This window comes from Eleutherodactylus coqui, chromosome 4 (assembly GCF_035609145.1).
Source record: "Eleutherodactylus coqui strain aEleCoq1 chromosome 4, aEleCoq1.hap1, whole genome shotgun sequence".
In the NCBI taxonomy this organism is placed as follows: Eukaryota; Metazoa; Chordata; class Amphibia; order Anura; family Eleutherodactylidae; genus Eleutherodactylus; species Eleutherodactylus coqui.
The window spans coordinates 259,536,431-259,561,758 of record NC_089840.1 but is presented as its reverse complement, the minus strand read 5'-3'; the positions used below and the strand labels follow the sequence as shown (position 1 = coordinate 259,561,758).

Sequence of the window (25,328 nt, the reverse complement as noted above, 5' to 3'; positions counted from 1 at the left end):
TTCAGGTCCAAGTTTTTCAGGCCATATTTACATGGCCGACTGCGATATTGGGGCAAGGGGAAGTTTTAAAGGTGCTGCTGGTTTAGTGGTGCTGCTTAACCCAAAAGACTAATAAAGCGCTAATGCTCAATGACTGGCTGAAGTAGAAAAGAAGAACATTTAGGGTTCTGGTGCAACTGGATAGGCCAAAGTGAAGAAACTGATGGCAAATGCTAGTGAAAACCTTATTTAGATGACCAGCATGTAATGTGTTTTGAGGCCAAGTGCCTCCTTCTCAAACAACTGGTTGTGAAATACATAGAATGAAACTGATACACAATGATAGATTTGCTAAAAAAAAAAAAAAAATGCAAATTTTAAAAACTATAAATAATCCTAAAAGCATCAAGCCTTGCCAGATATAAATGGAGCAAGAATTGGAATAAAATTATAGAAATGCATTAAATGAGACAATTATTTCGTACTGGATAAATACGTGGGCTTTCATATTAATACAATTGTACAGTGGTGTATACTTATAACACAGGGGAGTAAAACCTAAAAAATCAGGATACAAGCAGTTTAGTAATTATAGTATTAACACTTTCCAATCCACTGTCTGACATCTACTCACATTCTGATTGAAGTACAGCTCCAATGTCAGAAGACGTCCGACAGGGTCTTCTTACCGTCTATTGCCAGCCACGCCACTGTCGAACCCTCTCTGGGGCACACACACTGGCTTTAGCCAGCAGATGGCACTATTGTATAACAGCAAAAAGAGAAAGCCTTCTAGGAAACCCTGAATCCAAAATTGGATTGGAAAGGGTTAATCAAAACCAATGTTCAGCAGCATCGCAGGTTGTCTGTGCTTCACAACCTCAGATACTCGGGTTCTTCATCATCGTGCAACAGAAGGGATTTTTGTACAAGGCATTCTGGCATATCAAACAGAGAATAAAGAGAAGCTGCGCAACTTCCAAGGGTTGATCAAGATGTTCACCAAGTGGAGTGTTAACACTTAGTTCCCCATATGGGAACAGGAGTGCCGAAACATCTAATATGATTAGTAACATAATGCAGAAGTACAAGCTGGCTTCCTAATTTAGGCAGGCATGGTGTAAACTGAGAGGAAGAGTATCTCAAGCCCAAAGCAAAGACAACATGTTGCATGATGGCAAACCCCTGTATCAGAGGCTGTGAAGCCCAGACTACCTGCGCTGCTCGACGGCACGGGTTCTGATTAACACAGGCTGCTTATATCGGTTCTGACTTTTTTTAAAATTTAACTGTCGGATGTCCACAAGTGCCATCGGAAGGGTTAACACTTTGTGTCCTGGTAGCAATGTTAGAGGCAAAATGGGTTATGTTGACTCTACAGCTAATGAAGAGCTGCCATAATGTAGAGCGCTTGCACTTTAAAAAAAAATTTGGGCTTAGACTCGGATGCAAGAGAGATGATAGATTTTGGTTATTTTCCCCTAGTTCTCCATTTTCCTTGCCTGGGGTGTGCTCTGTGTCCGCCGTAGGCCTGTGAGTGTTCTCTACACGCTGGTGATATTTAATGTCGGCCAGAATAGAACATCTGCTCGTACGTAAACATGAAACCACAAAACTAAACTGTATAGATTGTGTTACCAAATACTCTGGAGGGGATTATTTAATGAGGCCAAAAACAAATAAACACTTTTTATAATTAAAAAAATAAATAAATAAAACTGTTGGATGGTGAATCATGCAAAACCGGACGGGCAAAAATTCTGGACCCTGCGTTCTTTCATGTTCATCAGCATTGCGGATGGCCCGGACGGCTCGCCATCGGACATGCACAATACAGTTTTTATTTTTTAGCACCGTTGCTAGGCAAGTGTCATTGCGGACGGACAGCTTCCATTAACTTCAATGCTGCGATTCATTTATTTTATTCCCCCCCCCCCCCACACACACACACACTCCGCGAGTGGCATTCGATTTCTGGTTGTGTGTACCCAAAATGCTATCTATATACTACAGCCCACCGTGCGAAAAACAAGTCCTCGCTGGATAGACACAGCTGTCACTGTGGACGTGCCGCGGGAAAGCAGGAGATTTAAAAAATAAATAAAATAAATTGCGCTGCGCATGCGTCCGGCATGTCGGACGCATCCACCGTGCTGGAGAAAGAAGTTCTGGCCAGCATGCAGGAGACCCATGCTGGATCTGAACAGGTAAGGGCTAATGCCCAGGAATGTATTATCGCGAGCGGCTGACCACGAATTCCGCAGCAATGACCGTCCATGGACATGCTGTGTTATACAATTCTCCCCTGCCCACGACCGGAAATCAGCTGCAATTTTCTGCTCGCGGGGGAGAATCGCAGCATGTGGAAAATCACGCGGACAGTTTCCATTGCAGTCAATGGAAGCCATCCTTCCTGCGATACTTCTGCAGCGAGCACAGCGGAAGTACCGCGAGAGTCTGCGGTACAGCCCAGCGCTGGCTCTCCAGGCGAGACTGATCCGGAAAGGTGAGTATGGGGTCTCTGGGGAGCGCCGGATCTGATTCCGCTGCGATATTTCGCAGGCGGGACCCGGCCGTGGGCTTGAGCCCTAAGAGAATGTATTTTCCTGTCCAGGTCTGTGGGCACGGCTGGATTCCGCCGCAGGAGTCGGCAGTATAATCCGTGCGTGCATCATTCATGTTACTGCCTGATGCTGCTATTATCTGGGCTGAGCTCCTTCTGTAATAAGCCGGTGTTCCAGTAGAAGGAAGCGACTCGGGATGTTCTCTCCTTCAGCTTGTGTCTTGCATCTCAATGTGGGATTTTACTTGCCGCACAAGGCAGGTAGCGCCGACACCAGACGCTCCAAAATGTCCATCGGCTCCTTCTTATATTGGCTTTCTTGTCACAAAATTGAGTGTTTCCGACTCTAAAGCTTACTCGCTGTGTAATTTAAAGTGACTTCCTAATGTGGTGGTTCGAGTCCATTTATCAATGGACCTCTGCTTGATGATGGAGTGACAGAACAGACTGAATTATGACGGACAGGCTAAGTGAAGTGTGAATGCGGCCTAAACGGCTCTAGAAGACTTTCTCAGTAAGCCAAGACAGAGAGTAGAAGCTAAATGAGAAAAAAAAGTTTTGGCCAGCCCCAATAATCTGCAGAAGCGTCAGATTGTGTCCCCCTCTTTGCTGATGTCTTCTATTCTGTGATTGCAACATTTCAGTAATGGCCTCAGTCCTGATGTCCATCACAGATTACATGATGGCTGGAGGAGAACTCATGGCAATGGAAGTCTTCAGATATCTGGGATAATTTAGGTTGGACTCGATGACCTGGGAGGAGCCTTCCAACTCTACTATTCTATGATTCTAGCAGGACTCATGCCGTTTTAACCCTTTCCAATCCACTCTCTGACGTCTTAAGACATTCTAATTTAAGGCTGTACAGCTCCGATGTTGAAGACATCTGCCGGGGTTCTCTTACTGTATATTGCCTGGCTCTCTGCTGTCGGAGCCTATCCAACGTGTCACCTCTTGCAGTACTGGCTTTAGCCAGCATGTAGCGCCGTTGTATAACAGCAGAAAGAGTAAGCCCCCTAGGAAAACCAGGATACAAATTGGATTGGAAAGGGTTAATACATTCGGGATGGGAACCTCGGTTGCCACAAAAGCTCATTATGGATGAACTAATGTTTTTCATGCGTGGAATTTGTTGTTTAGGAAATTGGTCCAGCGGAGCTGCAGCCATCAGAATGTAAGGGACATTTCAGGCCAACAGGTTTTGCTTTCCATTCAAATGTTCCGTCATGGGAGCAGCAAAGCGGGAAATAAAAAATAAAAAAAAAGTTTCGGTTTTCCTGCCTATAGAAATGTATGAAAATTGAAGTTCTTCAGTTTTATGGTCAGACTAATGACCCTTAGGCCTGTGTCACGTGTGTATTTGCGTCAGAAAATATTGCGCATGCAGTATACAGAAAATGGAACCCATTGAAATAAATTCATAAGCGTGTATTTTGTGTGCGCAATTGCATCGCACAAAAAAAATTCGTCATATTTTCCTGTTTTTTTTGTTGTTTTTTTTGCACACACGAAAGTGCAATAAACGCTGTTGCATACGTAATTTTGCAACACCCGATGTGCAAAAACATTGCACAAATGCGCACGCAAAGCCACATTCCCTTAGGTCCGAACGCGAGCAATTCTGCATTAACCCTTTCATGTGATGAGAGGCAGTGGAAAAATCTGACACGAATTTCTGCTGCAGATTTGCATATGAACTGGTTTACGGATTTTAGCCTCACTCGGTGTGGCGCATCTAGCGGTACGTTCGGAAAACTATATATATATATATATATATATATATATATATATATATATATATATATATATATATATATATATATATATATATATATATATATATATATATATATATATATATATTATTATATATTATTTTTTTATTTTTTTTATTTTTTTAGCTGCTGCTAATTTCAAATTGCCGATTCTGTATCAAACCTATGGCAAAACCTGCTGTATGAACAGAGCCTTAGAGTAAGCGGTGCTTTTATTTGGCAGCTCTTCATCCTTGTTGTAGATTCAAGTCCCAACTTCTTGAATTCTCCTCTCAAGTTGCGTTCCGCATTTATAGCTCTTTCGGGACGAGCCGGCTCGCTTGGCTGTCATTCCAAATCCCCTAGGAGACGTCGCTGAGCTGCCCTGTAACCCAGATTGCAGAGTCCTTACATAATGTTACTGTATCCATCCGTTCAGTGGATACAATGTAGCTTGTTCCTGGTTTTGCTGCTGCTTGTGTCGGTGTTTTCCCCTTGGAGTTGGCGCATCATTGATTTAATTAATAGTCTGCAAAACTGTCAATCCCCCGTGGGAGAAACATGCAGATGTCTATGAAACCGCGAGGATGAAACGGGAAACTATTCCCCATATTCATCTTTTTTACTCCAACAGTACTAATGCACGGTAATACTTGTAGTAAATATATCGTTATAGGTAGGATTGTATCTCTTGTGTGATTTACATGTCAGCTAGATAGAAAGGCGCTAACCTCTACCAGCTTGAGAGAATGACTGTTACAGGAACTTGGTTAAACGGAGACCAAGAATAGGTCCTTATCTCGCCTGTTGCAGTCTGTGGTTCCGTCCGGGTTTCCCTCCCCATGTAGTTTTCTGCATGGCTGACAAACTAGAACAGAACCAGCACTGCATTGCAAAAATGTGATGTGGAAGCTGCCTTAATCTCTATGGTGTCGCTTTAATTGGCATTCCATTAGAGAACAATGAGGTTTTTTTTTTTTTTTTCCCTTTTTCTTTTTTTTTTTTATGGGCGAATAAAACCACTTCTTGTTTTGCATTGGGGAAATTAGACCGCAATCACAAAGTAGTTAATTTTATTCAAACTGCTAAATGTCGGTATAAAATGATTGGATCTCGTTAGCAAAACTAGGATGCTGTGATATTACAAGATCCTTTATACCTAGTGGGGAGAGCGCCCCCACCTGCTCACTGGGCTGCGTACCTGATGATGCTGACCCAGAGTCCTGCTGCACAGATTTGGGAGGCAACAGTAGAAGAATGGGGTCTAAGTGCAATATATCCACACTGCTGCAAAAAACATGTGAAATAAGTAAAATAATAAAATATATATATATATATATATACATATATACACACACACACATTACATCAAGGCTAACATTGTTGGTGCATTAATATTTCTGATATTGCTTTGATAGCTAGTCAAAAGTTGGAATAGCGATGGGTTGGGGTCCTGAGCAACAAACCCCAGCCGATCAGCTATTGACCTATTCTGAGGATAGGTCATTAATAAAAAATAGTCTGGAAAACCCATTTTAAGGGTGCATTCACACGAGCATGTGCGTACATAGATGCACCCACGTATGTGCACAAACACTTCTGAACGCAGGTCCGTGCAGCTTTGCTTTCAATGGGGCCGTGGCTTCTGCTGGCGGCCCCATTGAACGCAATAGGATGCCAGCAACCCTTGCAGTGATTTTTCAGGGGGGGAAGGGCTGGAAATATAAGCCCTTCCCTGAAAATCATCCCTGGTTTATGTAAAAAAAAAAAAATAAAAAAAATATATATATATATAATAAAAAATTAGGGATGAGTGCGTATACTCGCTAAGGCACTACTCGTTCGAGTAATGTGCCTTAGCCGAGTATCTCCCTGCTCGTCCCTAAAGTTTCGGGGGCCGCCGCAGCTGGCAGGTGAGTTGCGGCGGGGAGCAGGGGAGAGAGACGCATCTCCCCTCTGTTCCTCCCCGCGCCCCCCCCCCCCCCCCCCCGAATCTTTAGGGACGAGCTGGGAGATACTCTGCTAAGGCACATTACTCGAGCGAGTAGTGCCTTAGCGAGTATACTCTCTCATCCCTAATTATTATTTATATATATTCCCCTCTCTGCTGCTGCCTTGTAAATATTCCCCACTGGGAGTACCCTTGTCACTGAACACTGTAACAGCACTGTCAGTGTTCAGTGACAAGGGGACCCCCCACCAGGAGTAAAGAGTCCCCTGCCACAGCTGTGACAGAGGATCACAATGTTCTTCCATTGCTTTCAATTGGACCGGCGCTTCTTCAGTCCCATTGAAGGCAATGGGCTGCCAGCAAGCCCTGCAGGGCTTTAAAGTTAAGCCCTTCCCTGAAAATCATCCATATAATGTGTTAAAATAAAAAATATATACTCCCCTCTCCTCAGCTGTCTGGGGCTCAAGCGCGTCCAGCCTGTCTTCTCCCTGCACTGCTCTGAATCTCTTACAGCAGGAGGGGATTTAAAATCCCTATCTGCTGACTGCTCAGCCAATCACAAGCAGCACTCAGCCATTCATTGAATGACAGCTGAGTGCTGCCTGTGATTGGTCACAGCACTCAGCCAATCACAGGCAGCGCTTTAAATTCAGAGTTCTGGTCGCTGGTTCTGAGAATTCCAATTTTAGTTTATAACAAACGTTTATGACATATCTTACTCCATCTTGGCAAAATAAGTTTTTGGGAAAAGTTGGAAGTGAAGGGGGGTGGGGAAAGAGAGGAAAAGGGGGGGGTAGATAAGGGGAAGAAGGGAGGTATGAGGCCTCATAACTAGACCTTTAGCAAATTTAAACTAAACAGCAAACTTGGTAGGCATGACCCCAACAATGCTTATATACCGCCCAGATTTTTGTGTAGTGGCTGCACATGCGGGCTCCCCCCATGCCTCTAGGATCACACCAATCACAAGACTACCAGGGGGTAGTTTTTTTTGGTATTTTAGTAGTGTTGAGGTCATGCTGAGAGTTGTAGTTCTGCAATAGCTGGAGATCCCGGGGTTGAGGCGTGTTATATGAGCTGAACTCTGCAGGTTTCGGTGGTAATCTGACAAGGACGATCAGCGGACTCCTCTTTTTTTTGATCCCAATGCTTTCATTGACGTTTAACCTGGTCCTGCGGCGGTGCGATTATGATAATTTTAGTGAATTGGTCAAATTAAAATGAACACAGAATTCAATAACCTCGTTCACGCGCTACAAAACAATTAGAACAATTTTAAATTCTACGCTAAACTTAAAAAAAACCTCTTTTCACTATAAATGCAAATGCTCTGCCTTTATTCTGCTGTTCTGAAAGGAGAAATTTTTTTTGTTTTTTGTTTTTTTTTATTTTATATTTTTCTATTCCTTTGAAGCACAACTGAGGCTTAGCCAAGCCTCGGAGGAACCTCTGGGCTGCCTCAGGCACACTATGCCATCTATGACCTCCACACCTTCTCTCCTGGTTCTTTTACACATTTCTATAGGGCATGCTTGTTCCGTAGAGCTCTACAACACTTGATGTACCCATTGGGGCTCACAGACTCCGTTCACCTATTAGTATAAGTTTGGTGTGTGAAGTACCTGGAAGAAACCTGCATACAAACTCCATGCAGATGTTGTCCTTGACTACAGGGCTAACCACTGAGCCACCATATACGGGGTATGGCCTGATTTGTGGTAAACAACGAGCGGTTCTTCCATCGTGACAACGCTCCTGCTCACAAAGCACTGAGTGTTAGGCAGTTTTTGGCAAATAATGGCGTTACACCCTTGCCTTACCTTCCCCATTTAAACCCAATCTCGCTCCGTTCGACAATTTTTTAAATTTCCCTGGGTTAAGGGACCTCAAAGGAAGACGTTTCACTGTTGGATAAGGCCGCCTGCACAGGCGGGTTTATATTGTGAAACCTGGAGCGGACGTCCGCTTCCAGATTCCGCAACAAATCCAGCCCATAGCATGCTATGGCAATACGCGACTTTATGTCCACAAGTGGAAATAGATCGCAATTTTCCGCTCACGGAGAAGAAATCGCAGCATGGAAGCCGTCCGTCCCGCAGCCATTCCGAAGTCATGATTGCAAAATAGTTGCAAGAACCGCGTCCTTGCCTAGCGACAGCGCGGCGTCCTAGGTACTGCGCATGCTCTCCGGTCGGCACAGGAAAGAAGACGTCAGGCAGATACACGGGGGGCTCACTGGCTGGTCATACGTCCCATCCACATCGGATTACTTCTCTGCGGCGACAAAGTATTTACCGCGTTGATTGAGAGCCTATGGATGACCTATGCCCCCTTTTTTTTTTTTTTGAGCAGTTCTGACATATGTCTCGGACAGAAAGTTCCTGACCCCCAAATTTACACAGAAAGGAGGGCTCAAACTGAAGATGTATGGGGGTCCCAGATCTAGGATCCACAGCTACTGGGCTTTTATGACCTATCCCATGGATATGCTACAAAACTCCCCGAAAGGAACGCTTCCTAATGACCAGAGGTTTTTGGGGCCTTCGTGCCTCAAGCAAAATTTCACTTTTTGGACTGCTGTATTCTTAAGGTAGATTTTATTTTTTTGTGACACATGGGAGTTTCTTTGAAATTTGGATATTTGCATTTTTCCTACTTTCTCCATATACAGACCACTGTTAACAGAGATTGAATGGTAACAGCCCATTTAGGTCACTGTTGCCAGTGATGTGAGGTCGCAGTCATGCAGGGAAGATGCACATGACATCGTCTCCACCTGCTTGCAAGTTTAGGTATGCGGAATGAATCCTTGTGATGTCATCACTGATGACATAGGGGGTTCCCTAGCAAATCCCCCAATGAGCAAACAACGCTTCTGCAGTCGGGGTTCCGGTCAGACGTATCCCATGCCGCAGGAAACCCTACGAGCAATGGCTGCCTATACAGGAGGGATGGGCTGTCAGAGTAAGTATCGTTGGGATCAGGTCCAGAGGTTACTGTGACAGCTGATTGCTCCTGGTAATGACTAGCACCTCCTTTTCCTGATAGGGGCCTCCGTGAACATGGAATTCTGTCCAAACCCCATAATGCAATAAATTTACTCCCGGAAGCCTTTAAATACGTTGCTAAATCTGCTCCATTGTATCCGGTGGTGATTGTAGCGCAGCTACACGTTTATGACCCTGTTAACCCCGGTACATTGCAGGCGAGGCTTTCCGCACGAGCAAAGCTCATAAGATTTTATCTTGGCTAATTTAATTTAATTAGCTTCTCCAAGTTACGAATCAATTTGTTGTGATTTATGGCAGGAGCCTATCTTGTCCCCGGCTCAGAGATAATATTTCCTGACATCTCGGCTTGCACACATCACAATTTGATTTTTCGATTGAATCTAGTTAGGGCTTCAAACACAATTCTGTTTCCGAGTGGAGAATTGGAATTAAAACTAAAAAAAAAAGGGATCCGTTTTCGGTTTAGATGAGGCTGTTCTCGTTTGCACGAGCGGGTGATGTCACCGCTGGCTTGTTGGCCTGTTTGGACAGGCGGATACATCAATGACTCGTTCAACGAGAATCGTTCAGCCTTTCATATTAAGGGCTTATTCACACAAACGTATATCGGCCGGCGTTTTCACGGCCAGCCGATATACGCTACTGAGTGATGCACTGGCTCAGCATATATGCCATCGGGCAGGGGGCGACAGCTTAATTGTCTCCCCTTTCCCTCCTCCTCGCCGGCTGTTTGCAATGGGAGTGGGCGGGATGGGGGCGAAGCTAAGCTCCCGCCCCTTGTCTGCAGAGCGCAATGGAAAGGGGTGGGATGGGGTGGAGCTTAGCTCTGCCCTCTCCCATTGCAAACAGAGGCAAGGGGGGAGGGAGTTTAGCAATCAAGCTGCTAAACTCCTTCCCTTCTCCGGCTGCTGTCATTGGCTCCCATAGGAGTCTATGGCAGCGGCTGTAGTCAGGCCAGGAAGATAGTTCCAGGACTTATACGCCTGTGTGATCTGATGCATTGGAATCCAATACATCAGATGGTAGCATATATCGGCTGGCTGTGGAAATGCTAGCTGATATACGCTCATGTGAATAAGCCCTAAAACTTAGTTTTGTGGGAGCAGCACTTCTAGAACAAGTGCTGGAATATGTGCCTATAAAGAACTGTTCAGTGGACGTTATAGCCATCGGTCAAGTGTCTACGCGTTACTAAAGAATTGAACACGTCTCATCTATCCATAAACTAGAATTGGTCTTATCTGCTGCAACCATTGTCAGTCTTTCTGCGTGGCAGACCTGTCATGCAGTTTCTAGTCCCTTACTGGATATGGACTTTATGGCTCTTCAGTAGGCACAATTACTACTTAATGGGGGTCTGTGGGAGGTTTATAGGGGAGAAAGGACTGAATTATTTAAATTAAGTTTATTACAGAAATGGCAATGCTTATAAATATAGCAAGGGGGGCGGGGGTCCGGTATATAGGTGCAGTTTCCTGGAATTTAGTCCATCCTATGCTTATAAAATGACCCAGCCACACCTGACCTCCCATTCATGACATCAGGGGAGGTTGGATACATGAAACTCCAGGATGGAAATACCATTCAGTATTTTGGTCATATTTCGCCAAGATGGACTACAAGAGACTCTACGATCACCATATTTCATGGCCCTTTTTTTTATCTATTCATGAACCCTAAATATGATATAGGATAGATTGATTGTTTAGAGGGTGTCCACATCGGCCCTTTCTTGGTGGCTCATAACAATGGAAGTGGATGGTTTGTATTTGCCAGTAGGGATACTATCATTTTCAGGCTATAACTCAGATGAACCATAATCTTCGTTATTTCACCCAGTGTTTTAATAAGGTCTTTCCCCATCGGGGAGATATAGAGACAGTCTTGGCAGTTGTGCATTTGTCTGAATGAGGACTCCACTCAATGGCATCTCCTGTGACCGCGGGTTACATCGTTAGGAAGGAACAGGAAAGACCTGATAATGGAACGTCCTGGACAGCAGAAGAGCGCGAATGGGATCAAAGTCTCCTAGTAAGGACTGGGCCAAGAAATTACCGACTGTAAATGAACCTAATGTCCCATTCTGGATGTATCCAAGTCCTCAATGGATATTAACGAACCTGGCTGGAACAGCATAGGTCATTAGAAACGTGATGTGAATAGTCCCCAAGTCATGTTATATTTAGGACTCACTGAAACGGGCATATGGTCTGCAAGTATATGCAGGCTTCCCACGTATTCACACCCAGCCACTTCAATGGCCCAATAAGGTGCGTAATATGCACCAAAATAGGTCATTCCACGTATTTTGTTTTTTAACGCAATTTCACATCGCATAAAAAAATAAACGCGCTCATGTGAATCACTCCATTGAAATCAATGGTCCCTTTTCAGCGCATATTACATGTGCCATGCGGTCGCAGGCGTGTATTACGGCTGTGTAGGACTGTACATACAGGGGGAGCTGTCGATCCCTGATAGCTCCGCCCATTGGACTGTTCAGCTCAGAATGTGCAGAGATATAAATGAATATAATACAAGTTATACTGAATTTTTCCCCATAAAACTGTATATCATTCTGCTCAGCTCCTGTATAACATGATGCCTGCAGTTTGGACAGGATGTTCCAGCTGACAGGCCCCCTTAATTCCCTTTTAGTAACCTCTGTTACTTTTTTGTCTCAGATCTAACATGTTAATATTTATTCTATGATAAGTAAATAGCTCGTCGGACCCCAGAGTTACTTTTCCGAGGCTCTTGCTTTACCTAATATGCATTTTAATTGGGATCACTGCATTTGTAATATATGTACATACAATTAAGTCAGATTCCAACTTAAAGCATTTGCCTTCAAGTATGTGAATATTTATCAAGTCGAACTTCAAAGGCAGCCGACACCAGCTGGGCCCGGCAGTAATGAGGCAGCCTGAAATGTCACGATTATCGACTTTCAAATTAGCTCTTTTTTTATAGTTAATGGGCTGTTATTATGCGCTAGTTATCTTTACCCAGCAGTTAGCAGTCATTTTCACCCATAATTTGTCACTGTAACGATATAAGGTAAGGCGAAAGCAGAAAGTTTAATAGTCGTCAAAGTATCTGAGCTCTAATGAAACGCCGTCATTTGGATCCCATATTGTTGCAGCTTAAAGGGATTCGGTCACCGGGTTCATGCTGCCCAAACCAACATGACCCCGGGAGCAGGATGCCTGTTGCCCCACAGGTGTTTTATTCCTAAACGCAAGGTTTCAGAATGAATGTACTTTGAAGTATAACTTGGAGATGAGTTGTGAGTCATGGGGTGGGCCGCACCGGCCTCTCCCTACCTGCTGCTCTCTCCCTGCTTGTGCGTAGGTAGAGCGGTTACTCTGCATGTAGCAGTTGGGGAGAAGCCAACATTGCCCGACCTGTGACTCACAGTAATACTTCAAATGCAGAAAAAAAACTCATGGGGCAACAGGCATCCCTCTTCGGGTTCATAGAATGGTAGAGTTGGAAGGGACCTCCAGGGTCATCGGGTCCAACCCCCTGCTCAGTGCAGTATCACTAAACCATCCCAGACAGATATTTGTCCAGCCTTTTTTTGAACACTTCTATTGACTGAGAACTCCTCACCTCCCGTGGCATCATGTTCCACTCATCCATCACATCACTGTCTAATATCTAATCTGTGCCTCCTCCCTTTCATTTACATCCCATTTCTTCTAGTCTTTCCCAGTGCAGATGAGAATAGAGCTGATCGTTCTGCACTGTGACAGCCCTTCAGATATTTGTAGACCGCTATGAAGTCTCTCAGCCTTCTTTTTTGCAAGCTAAACGTTCCCAGATCCTTTAGCCGTTCCTCATAGGACATGATTTGCAGAAAGCTCACCATCTTGTTTGGACAGCATGAAACTGATGATAGAATTCCTTATAATATTCTAGAATAGAATTCCTGATGATAGAAGTCTTGTGTCTCTAAGACCTCAGGCAAACTAAGGTATTGTGGCGCGGTGTGGTGTTCCACGGACAGCACACGGCCACATTATAACCTATGGGTTTATACACATGGACTGATGTTCTGTGTGAAAACTCATGGGGGTACCATTCCTGTCCATTCCACAGACTAGTAATAGAACATGCCAATGCTTGATAATATGTGGTCTATGTATGTCAGACAGCACACAAACTAGTGTTGTGTGCTTTCTCATGTGAATTACGCCCAAGTATCTTGGGCGCTAGTGTGCACCTAGCTTAAGGCTATATTCACATCAACATCAGAGGTTCCATTCTGATACGGTCGCTGGGTTCCACTAAAAACTCAGAAAAAATAGTGCAACATGCTGCATTGTTTCATCCTAGAAAATGCCACATGGAAACCAAATGGACCTCGCTGATCATAATGGGGCGCATTTGGCAACATTCGATTCTGATAAGTTGATAAGAAAATGGATTTAATTTACATAGCGTTGCCCACCTTGTCTAAACATAAGCTAGCCATACTAGAGACACGGTTCACTGCACCATCAGTCTGACCAACCATACATGGGTTTTTGTTTGTTTTTCAATTGGGAGAGGGGAATAACCTCTGTCATCATGGAGAATCGGGAAGCCCCTGTATGAATTGGATAGTCATTCAGTCTTATTGGAATTGGAGGATTCAGCCAACTTAATTCTGTATAGATTCACCTCTTGGTGTAGAACAGAACTTTTTTTCCTGTAGTGAAGGAGGTATGATTAATTTGTTTTTAGGAAATAGAATTTTTATGCATATTTCTAGTCAAGGCATTCAGTTGGAGTTTGTGGATAAGAAGCTGTTTTATACTGACATACCTGTGGCATTGGAAACAATCAAAAGGTCTTTTGATCTCTGGTGGTCACTGATCTCCAAACTTGTAGGGTGGTATAGAGTATTTAAAGGGGTATATCATCTTACCCCATCTAGATCCTCTGGTCCCAACCTCTCCGCACCTGAGCTTCCATAGATGGCACGGTTTTATGGAAACAGCAGAGAACCATGGGCTATGCTGTTTTCATAACTCACATAAAAATGAATGTGAGTTAAGGGGGAGTATCCAGTAAACTATTGATGGTGTATGTGCAGGTTATGTCATCAATAGTAGATCAACAGGGGGCTGCTGCCAGTGACTCTGCTTCCAGCCCAAATCAGCTCAGTGCATTTACACATTGACCTGGCAAACAGTTGATTGGCAGACAACTCCGTTCCCACTGCAGTGGCCAGACTTGGTATTACAGGCATAGTTTCCATTTGCTTCCCTGGAAACTTGGTCTGCAATACCAAGCCTGGCCACTACAGTGGTAACGGAGCTGTCTGCTTCCTGCACAAATCAGTTATATGAGCCACCTGGCCCAGTGAACAGTTGATCTTCAAGGATATCTGGCAGCAGACCCCTGCTGATCTACTAATGATGGTCTAACTTGCACATAGGTCATCAATAGTTTACAACTGGACAACCCCTTAAAGTAAAGGCTGTAGTACAGTGAGCTAAGCTGTTTCTGTAACTTTGTGAGAAGTTTTAATTTTTTTTTTTTTACTTGGGAGATATGGAAACTGTATAGCACAGGATGCTTGGCTGTTTCCGAAAAAGCCGCCCACCTCTGGGAGCCTGGGTGTGGTGGGATGGGGTAAGGCCTTGATACGGGAATAGCCCTTTGAAAAACCTTTAGCACTACTCGAAATGGAAATCTGAGACCGCATTCTTGGCACACAATCGTTGAGTTGAATGGCACTTTGCTCGACTCCTATGTCAGATTTCCCAGCTCTGAGCAGAGCAGAAGGGTTTTGAGCATTTTATTAGTGCCTGGTGGTCAGAGAGCATACACCTAAACCAGTGATGGCCAACTAATAAATCGACAACGACCAGTGGACCTCAAATTGACAAGCCGTAGATCTTGGTCAGATTACCGATCTGTTCTTGCTGGTTTCAACACAGATTTGGAAAGCTGCTGTCTTATCGGCACATCGAAACCTGAACCAATCCACTTCCTTTTTCTAGCGGCATATCATAAAGTGAACTATTCTTGACCAGTGCTTGACTTCTTTATCATTTTGCTGCAAGAACTCGGCATGCAGTTCCATCTCAGACGGATGTGCAAATGATTAGAGTTGTGGTGATTAGATGAACGGTCTTGTCACCTGAAGTCCTAAAAGTGGTTCTACCCTTGGCCCATAATAGCCCTTCAGAGACTACTTGTCTGTGGACTTGTTGCCCACTAGATGCCTCCACGACTGAATCGAAGAGCTTTCGCCCAGTTAACAGAGTTAACTCCATCCTTCATATGTATATAACTAAATTCCATGCTCCCTCCTTTTACATAAGGGAATCACATATAAAGCAATCTTTTTGATAAGTGCTGATTATCAGAATTGTCACATTCAGCTCTGCTAATTAAGTATATATTAATCCTTTGCAATCCAATTTTGGATTCAGGGTTTACTAGGGGGCTTTCTCTTTCTGCCATTATACAATGGCATCATCTGCTGGCTAGAGCCAGTACTGCGATATGGGACATGCTGGAGAGGCCCCCGACAACAGAGCGGCCAGTAATATACAGTAAGAATACCCTGCCGGACGTCTTCCGACATCAAAGCTGTACAGCCTATAATCAGAATGTCTTCAGACGTCAGACAGTGGATTGGAAAGGGTTAATGGGGGTTGTCTCAGACTTCCCTATCCAAAGGAGGATGTACCCCGTGCCGATGAGATTGACTGACTGAAGCACTGGCTGTGCAAATACGCTGCCGCTCCATTCATTTTTAATGCAACTGCTGGAGATAGCTGAGCGGTAAGTGCTTGGGTATATCCATCCGCCATGTTGAAATGAATGGAGTGCTTCCTCGGCCAGCTCCCCATTTATTCTGATGACGCTGCGGGGGAGAAGCAACCCTGCAGTGACAGACAGGGGGACACGGGTCCCCAGTTCTAGAGATCGGGGAGGGTCTCAGCGGTAAGCCCTCCACCAATCAAGTTATCCCTTATTCTGTGGATAACTTCCAATTCTAGTACAAGCCCTTTAAGGAATAGCAGCATATACAATTCCCTTATGCAAAAAAATTAAAAAAAAACAAGAAAAAAAAATGGGTTTGATATATTTTGAGATTTTAGTTTTTGGCCAAATCACTCTGTAAGATCACCTATTTCATACTCCATATAACGTAGATTCCATGTCAAAAAGTTCTGGTTGGGTCTTTAACAGTGCGCCCCTGTGCCTATGACATAGAAAAGGACTGTTTTTTAACTAGGTATTAACTGCCATAATTACCAGGTAATGATGTTTTAAACTTCTGGTTAAATAGGTTTACTCTTTCTGTTGTTCGTACCTAGACTTTATGGAAGAAGCGGAAAGGTGTAGTTAATTCAGGTTCAGCTTGGAGTTCGGCCAAGTTGGTATTTCTAAAGGACTAATGTTCTGTAGCTGCCCTCCGGCAAGGAAACACTTGGTAATCCTCCAGCACGCCGTGTGAATGCCATCCCAGTTATTTCATACGTTGGGATTTATTTCTGACACTAAATGATGTCATCTTTCATTACATTTCCTTATGAGAATATTTATATTCTTCCTAATGCTGTACAGTCACTTTGCGGCTGTAATAAGCTGAGTAATCTTCTGCCTATGGTTGGGGAAGACGAGGGAATGTTCTGCTTTTACAAAAGTTTCATTTGACTAATCTACTCTGCAAATTCATTGCCTGTGTCATTTTTGATTGCTTAATCTGGAATCTTGTAGGGTTGTTCAGTGCTAAAAGGACCAAGAGAATTGAGACGACTTGTAATCTCGTTGGTCATCAAAGCAGAACATTGCTGTAATGAGTCTGGAGGACCTGGTGCACCCTAAAGCAGATTTACATGCAACAGTTATCGCTCAAAATTCCCTCAAAAGCCATCGTTTGAGCGATAATCGTTGTGTGTAAATGCTCCCATCTTTCACTCTTCAGCTGAAAGATGATTTTTAGGTGAGCATAAAATCCATCGTTCAGCCGGAGAGAAGATAACACGCATACTGTGTTTGCTGTCCATGGTGCTGTATTCTCCACAAGAGCTGCTGATTACATTGTATTCAGCTTGCAGCCCCGCGGCAGAACAAATGAGCTGTATGCAGAGAACAGACCATCTGCTGTTCTCTGCATACAGCTTCTGGAGGCTCATTTACATGCAAATTAAAGTGATAAGCTGCTAATGGACATTAGTGTCCATTAGGTTTTGAGCGATTGTTTTGCATAAACTACTATCTTTTGAATGATTATTTTTGCGTCTAAATGGGCCTTTATTCTACACGGCTTCAGTGGGCATATCCAATATCCAATTGTTTTCTGAGACGTAAAACGTATGTAAAATATAAAATCTCCTGCTTGAATACATGTGCTGACCCTACCATCACGTCTCACACATCTGTCTAGCAGTGATGATAGGTGCACATTGATGAATGCTCAACCCCTATTGATCTACCGTGCAGCTGACTGCAGCTTCATTTAAGATGTTAAGCTCCCCAATAGAAACATTTCTGGTTAAGCGTTAGCCCATCTGGAATCAGTAAGGGGCCTCTTGCGCATGCCAAGAATTGGCCTGTTGTAATGAGCAGTGATCTACAAGTATGTTGGTTGCTGCTAGTTACATTGGGGATGATTGCTGGTATGAGCACAATTATTGCTGTGATCATTTTGCCCTTGTAATCGATGAGCAGCCTATTGAAACGTTCGATTCAGCTGGTTTGCCAAAATTTTGCATAAAGTTTGGATCAGTCTTAGGGGTTTTGGTAAATTTCCAATTCAAAACCAATTAAGGCTCGATGCACACGGCGTATTTGCATTGCGAAATCCGGAGCGGCTAATTACCTCTGGATTCCACAGCAAATGCTGCCCATGGACCTGCTGTGGAAAATCACTCTTCCATGTCTACGAGCGGAAATCAATTGCGATTTTTCAGCTTGCGGATAGAAAATCGCAGCATGTTTTATTCCAGTGTGGATGGCTTGCATTGAAGTCAATAGAAGCTGTCCGATCCGCGGCCCTTCTGCAATGAGATTGCGGAAGGGTTGCGGATTCCGCGTCATTGCCTAGCGACGGTGCGTCCTTTTGTGTACCGCGCTGGCATATCCACAGCACAGAAAATAACCATCCGGACAAGAACGCATGGGTCTCCGGCCGGGCACAGTTTCGGATTCCGCTGCGGGATCCGACTCGGCCGTGTGCATTCAGCCTAAAATATGTGTCTAACTTGGTCTTTGAGCCATAAACGTCCGTTAAATGCTTGGAATGTAAAACTGGGAATTTAATGGCGCTTAAACCACGGTATACACCAGTTTTTTCATGACTCTCCTAAACAGTAGAACCCTGTTTTTGGTAGAACTTTTCTAAAAGCTCAGTTCAGATTTGTGCTGAACTCAAACTTTAGCTAAATTTTACTCAAAACTCTGCTCTACCGGTTGTTTGCTCAACACTATTCGACACCCCATCCCCCGATCACATTGGAGGATGCGCTGCTGACCCAGGGTAATTTTTATGCCAGCATGAAAGCTTTTTACAACCCGCTGACATAACCAACCTTTGCTCGTTCATTAGCTGATTGTTGGCGTATTTAGATGGACTGATCCGATAAACCAACGATCGCGCCCAATCATCGTCCCGTGTAAAAGGGATACAGTCAAACGTTGCAAATCGTGGTCAAAGTCCAACTTAAACCGGAAACTTTATTTGACCTTTTTATGACTTTATTGTATCTATATGAAGTTTGTAGAACTGAATGCCATAACTGTGAACGATAATGTTGGTTTTCTAAACGTGTTTTTTTTTCTCGCTTGTTTCAGACAGAAAACCTTCAAAAAAATTGGCTTCGAGAATTTTATCAGGTATGAAATGTCATTATTTTATATTAACTGTACTTTTCGAAACTTTACACCGTCCAATTAAATAAAGCTTAAAGGATAAGATTTACTTTTTTATGTTGTATCCATGTAGAGGACATGTATAATTTGAAGGCCGGGCTCCCACGGCCGTAAACTGCGGCAATGACGTGTACTTGCTGCGTGCTTCCAGTCGCCATGCACTATCTTGGCGTGTAATACGCAGACAGGATAGAACATGCTGCCATTATTTTTTACTGTATGGTCTGCATAGTTCATGTGAGCCTATGAGAGGTTGGAACGGCACATAATACGCTGTGACCATACGCTCGTATGAGCCCGGCCTAACAAAAAGGATTATAGACCTAATGTGACAGTCTTGAAGGGGCAGCGTGTTTTAAGGAAAATGTGGTATTCTGAAATATTTTTATGCTAAATATGTGGGTGTTTTTCCTTAATTTTTCTTGTCGCTATCTTATGAAAAATTCTGAAATCTTGCTTTTTTTGCACAATGACCACCAAACCTCACAATAGTGGGACACTGTGTAGAGAAGTTTCAGCAATCGCTTCATTAGTGACCCTTTTACACGGGCCGACAGTCATCTAAATGTCTGCACAAATGCTGACGTCACCGCTGAGGTCGTCGGCGCTCATGCAGAGAGTTTAGACTAAAAGACATCGCTGGCTTCTCGGTGAGCGGTGAGCGTTAACACGCAACGAGAGGCCAGCAGTTGGGAATGTCCAACAGTGCTTGGAAGAGCACGACCAGGACTTCCCTGACCTTCATATTCCCCAGACTTGAACCCAATTGAGCATCTGTGGGACCACCCCAATCATCATGTTCGCTCTGTGGATCCTCTCCCCGACGCACCTTCCAGCAACTGTGGGATATACTGTGGTCAACATGGCTCCAGATACCCCAAGACAACTTACCAGCACCTTGAGTCACTCCAAGCCATTCTAGATGCTGTCCACCTTGCACACGGCGGTTACTCTAGATGTTAACTGGTGGTCATTATAATGTGACTCAACTCTGTATATCTGCAAGCTGAAGAGTAGCTGAGGCACGATGGCCACCGCCATGATGAAGAAAAAAGGATTAAAAAAAAATCAGAAAATAAAGCTATAATGAAAAGCAGGAGCCTGACTTTAATTAATGTCACGTTCTTTTTAGGAAACTATTGCCGTAATGGTAAACCAGGGAAAGTTAGACTTGGTGCGAGGGTAGGAAAGCTGAGGTTTCCAGATTTATGTGGCTAGCTTTATGGAATGCGAGGTAAGCTTATACAATAGTTGGATTAGACACCACTTAATTGCAGTCTGAAATGGCTAATTTCATTTGGGGATTATTTGTTTTCGAGTTCTTCACTGGGTTTACTTGTTGGAAGTCTAGAAAAATCCATTGCGACAAATTAATTTTAATTCACTTATTTTCAAAAGTTGCACTTTTTTAAGCTCTGTAACCGGTCGGCATGAAAATGCACTCCGCTCTGCAGACAGTATGCTATAGAGCGGGTGGAGCTGAGCAGAATGCCATGTAGGTTTGTGGGAGAAGTTTCAATAACTAGTGGCCTACTCATTGTAATCTCTGCTCTGTCTGAGCTTAATGGCCCGTCCGGTGGCCTGATCAGTGATTGGCAGCTAGTTCTGTACACACAGCCATTCACAGCTGTCACTCACTGATGGGACCGCCTACTGGACCATTAGGCTCAGAAAGATCAAAGTGAGAGTAAAATGTAACGTATGCTGAATCTTTTCTCACAAACCGTATATCAATCTGCTCAGCTCTTCCTGCTCTAGAACATATGGTCTACATTTTCAAGCTGAGAGCTCATCTTTAACCCCTTAAGGACCAGGCTGTTTTGTACTTTAAGGACCAGGCACTTTTTAGGGCTTTTACCCATGTGGTAGTTTTACTGTCCAAATTTTTTTTATTCTTTTCTTCTAGCTACCAAAATTATTTTTGCTGCGTTTCTCCCCCCATCCCTGTGACGCATGGGGCTATTTTTTCAAAAGCTTTAACGTGTTGTTTTTTTGTTTTTTTTTTTAAAACATTTATAGTTAGTTTTTTTTTGTTTTTTTTAATTAGTACATTTACACTAAAATCAAGTATAGGAACGGGTTCCTCATTTAGTTTTGGACGTTTTGATATATAAGTATGGTTTGGGATTATAGGGCGCATATGGCAACAGTTTTGGTTGGCGTAGTCTTTGAATTATTTTCTTTCTTATGTATATATTTTATTCTGTAATTATTTGTTATTTTTTACTTATGTATGTAATTATGTTTTTTTACTATCTATGTCTCCCATGATGTCATAGAAGACCTCTGGCGGACATTCACATGTTGTGTTTTTGTTTTGGTTTTTTTTTACTTTTTTCCATTGTTCCAGGGGCATCCATAGGAGCCCCATTTACAGGGAAAACATCCCCTGTAGTGACATTAGTGACTGGCAGAAGTGATCATGGCCTGCTGGGACCCTTCAGCTCTGGTGTGCCAGAGGTTACCCGGTGGTCACTGACTGCCGGCTCACGCAGTGAAATAAAGATTTCCACTTTCACTTTTTTACTAAAGGAGGTGGCTGAAAGGGTTAAAACCCACTTTTCCGTCCTCTGGGTTATCATCTGTGACTAACAGCTGACAACCCGTCCTGCTTCTGATTGACTGCAGAAGCAGGAGGCTTTAATCCCCGCCTTAAATTTACAGTGCTTGGTCCTTAATGAGTTAAAGGCCCTTTTAGTTAGGGACATCTACTATGTGAGACCCCCATCCAATTGCTGAAATGGCTTACCCCCTTGCCTTAAAAAAAAAAAAAAAAAAAAAGGAAATAAAAACACTCCTCCAGGTCTATCGTACATCTTTCAGGTTGTTGCATGGAGTTGTCACACATGAATGCTTTCTCTTTATTTAAACTCGATGGGTGAAATTGATGGAACCAAATGTGCGCAGCAATTAGGTGAGGGTCCCAGTGGTCAGACTCCCATTGATGTAATATTTGCTTCTTAGTGGATAGGTTAAAAAAAATGTTTAATTACTGTTTTTATTCCCCTTCCCTTACACTTTTTCATGTAAGGAAATAAAGGGACGTCACAATCACAAAAAGTCATGTCATTACCATCTTATATCTCATCTCTGCAACATGACTCCATTCTTGAAGTTGTAGTATATCCTTCTGATTGGCCAATCTTTTGTGATGGACAAGCCCCTTTACCATTTCCGAATTGTTAGATCTTGACTGTTACTTCGGCTGACCATCACAACTGTTAGCTCACATGTTCACATTTTAAAGGGGGTTGTACAAGTAGTAACAAAAATGGGGCGGTGGGGGGTCCTCCAAAATAATTAGCGAGTACTTTCCTCGTAACTGCCTGCTGCTCAGTGCCACTGCTTTGTTCATCCTCTGGTCTTATGTTCTCATCGGCTGCAGCCCTACATCACAGCACTAGGCAATAGAGTACAAGATACATGCCCTAGAACTGAGCGTTGACCATCATCTCCTGGCCCATGCAATCTGTAGATTGACCAACACGAAGCAGAAAGCTGTGGGGAGATCACTGCACACGTGATATGGCACCAGGAAGATCCTCATCATGGGACATATAATACAAATTTACTGTGGGCAGCATGGGGGAGTGTGTTTTTATTTTTATTTTAAAGTATCCCTCTTAACCCCTTCCTGACAGTATAACATAAAGACAGGTATATGGACTGAGCTTCGGAGCCAATTCTGCTCCATACCCTGCGGCTTTCAGCTGTTTTTGACAGCTGTAGGTGATTGCCGTGATCAGAGTTGGCTCTGATTAGACAAACAGTCAACTTTTGACCACCGCATCTAAAATGTCAGTGGGAAGGAGGGATTCCCCCCTTATTGGCAGCCCAGAGCCTACTGAAGGCTGTCATTAAGAACTTCATAGGAAACACTAAAAAAAATTTGCTTTGAATGGGTCAGCTGCTGTCACTGCTGTCACTGATCCTAAGATATAAGTGAAGATGCATTTCATGCCATTGAGAAGAAAATCAGCTTAACACTATTAAAATACTTTAAAAATATTAAAGTGGTTGTCCCGCGAAACAAAGTGGGGTTATACACTTCTGTATGGCCATATTAATGCACTTTGTAATATACATCGTGCATTAAATATGAGCCATACAGAAGTTATTCACTTACCTGCTCCGTTGCTGGCGTCCCCGTCTCCATGGCTCCGTCTAATTTCGGGGTCGTCTTGCTTTTTTAGACGCGCTTGCGCAGTCCGGTCTTCTCCCTTCTGGTCGTCCGGGCACGAGCGGCATTCTGGCTCCGCCCCCTTCTACGCACCATCGTGTAGCTCCGCCCCATCACGTGTGCCGATTCCAGCCAATCAGGAGGCTGGAATCGGCAATGGACCGTACAGAGCCCACGGTGCACCATGGGAGAAGACCCGCGGTGCATCGTGGGTCAAGATCCCGGCGGCCATCTTGGAGAAGGAAGAAGTAGGAAGAAGGAAGACATCGCAGAGCAGGGATTCGGGTTAGTAATATTTTTTTTTTATTTTAACACATCCCTTGGGTTTGTCCTGCGCCGAACGGGGGGCCTATGCAAAAAAAAAAAAAGAAACGTTTCGGCGCGAGACAACCCCTTTTAAAAATTTTATTAAGTTCAGAAGACTTGTAGCATTTTCTGATAAGACAAAGTGTGATTGTTCTCAGTAAGGGCTCCTGCACACTGGCGAGAGCGATATCCGGATGTAATTGACGCCCTGATATCACAATCCTCCTGAAACCCTGGATGCGAGGCGGTTTTTGCAGGGAAACAGCCTCCCATCCCAACAGGGCTGACGAAATCTCCTGCTGTGGCTGTGACAGCCGCGGCAGGAGATGATCTTCTCCCATTGATGTCAATGGGGCCAGCGGCAGCAGCGCCCGCCCCAATTGAAATCAATGGAACATATTCCCGGGCCAGAAGAGAAGCTGAAGAAGAGTGTCGGGGGCCTGCTAGAAGGCACGCCACGGATGATAGCGCTTCTAAGGTGGTGGGTTTTTTTTTCTACAATTTTAAGGGGTAGGGCTTATATTTCCACACCACCTTCCCGAAAATCCTTGCTGTGCAGAAGTACCCTGCCACTGCTGTCACAGCAATGGCAGAGGATCGCGATCATCTGTTGCCACCGGCCCCATTGGAAGCAATGGGCGAGATCGCAAAAAGAATGGACATGCCGCGATTTTGTTTTCACACTGCATCGCAAGCATTAAAACATCACACATGTGAATGGAGCCATTGGAAGCCATTGGTTTCATAATTTTGCGATCCCTTTCAGCGCAGGGAAATCGTGCAATTTCATCGCCAGTGTGAAGAAACCAAGTAATATGATAATAGATATGATACCTTTTAATGGCTAACAAAAATACATGATGTTGATGTGAGCTTTCAGACCTCTCAGGGTCCTTCATCAAGGCACAATGAAATGGATCCGAAGAGACACACACACACACACTCACTTATGATAAGGCACAGACATGGTGGGATTCATTTGCACTTAAAAGAATACTACAACAGAAATACAAATACAGATGTGAAGGTTTTATGGTCACTATATGTGTGTGTGTATGCATGCCTCTTGGGATCCATTTCATTATGCCTTGATGAAGGACCCTGTGAGGTTCGAAAGCTCGCAATAACATCATGTATTTTTGTTGGCCATTAAAAGGTATCATATCTACAAGATGACTTGGTTTCTCTTTCTGAAAACAATCACGCCTCGCTCTACTGGCTAACACCGTACCAAACCATTCTTTTTCATTTGGCATCAGCATTCATGTAAAAGCCTGGACTGTTGAAATGACACTACTTTTTTCCCGCATAGTGAAGATCTTTAAAAAAAAAAAATGGAATGCCAGAATTGTCTGGGTTTTTTTCCCCCCCATATATTACTGTATGAAGCCTTTTTTTTTTGGACAAGTTGTATATTTTAGTGGCACTACTCTGGGGTACTTATGTGTTTTTTTTTTTTTGTTTTTTTTTTTGCAACATTTGAACCGGCATTGCTGCCTTGCTGTAACACCTAACTGTTTTATGTTTCTGACAATGCAGCAATGTTGGATCTTATATTTTGCAGGAGTTTTATATATATATATATTTTATTGGTATGATTTTGAACTACATAAGACTTTCGGATTGCTTTTTTGGGGGGGGGGGGAGCTGAGCAAAAGAAACATGGCAATTGTGACATAACTTTTTTAAATGCATTTTTATG

General features: G+C 43.6%; 1 protein-coding gene across 4 annotated transcripts in view; it reads left to right on the top strand.

Moving 5' to 3' along the window:
* Positions 1 to 25,328, top strand: part of INPP5A (inositol polyphosphate-5-phosphatase A) — a 401,166-nt gene that overhangs the window by 77,532 nt on the left and 298,306 nt on the right. For all 4 annotated transcript variants that reach the window (XM_066601181.1, XM_066601184.1, XM_066601183.1 and 1 more), the window contains exon 2: positions 19,063 to 19,104. In XM_066601181.1, the coding sequence (XP_066457278.1) occupies positions 19,063 to 19,104 (42 nt within the window). The remainder of the gene's footprint in view (positions 1 to 19,062; positions 19,105 to 25,328) is intronic.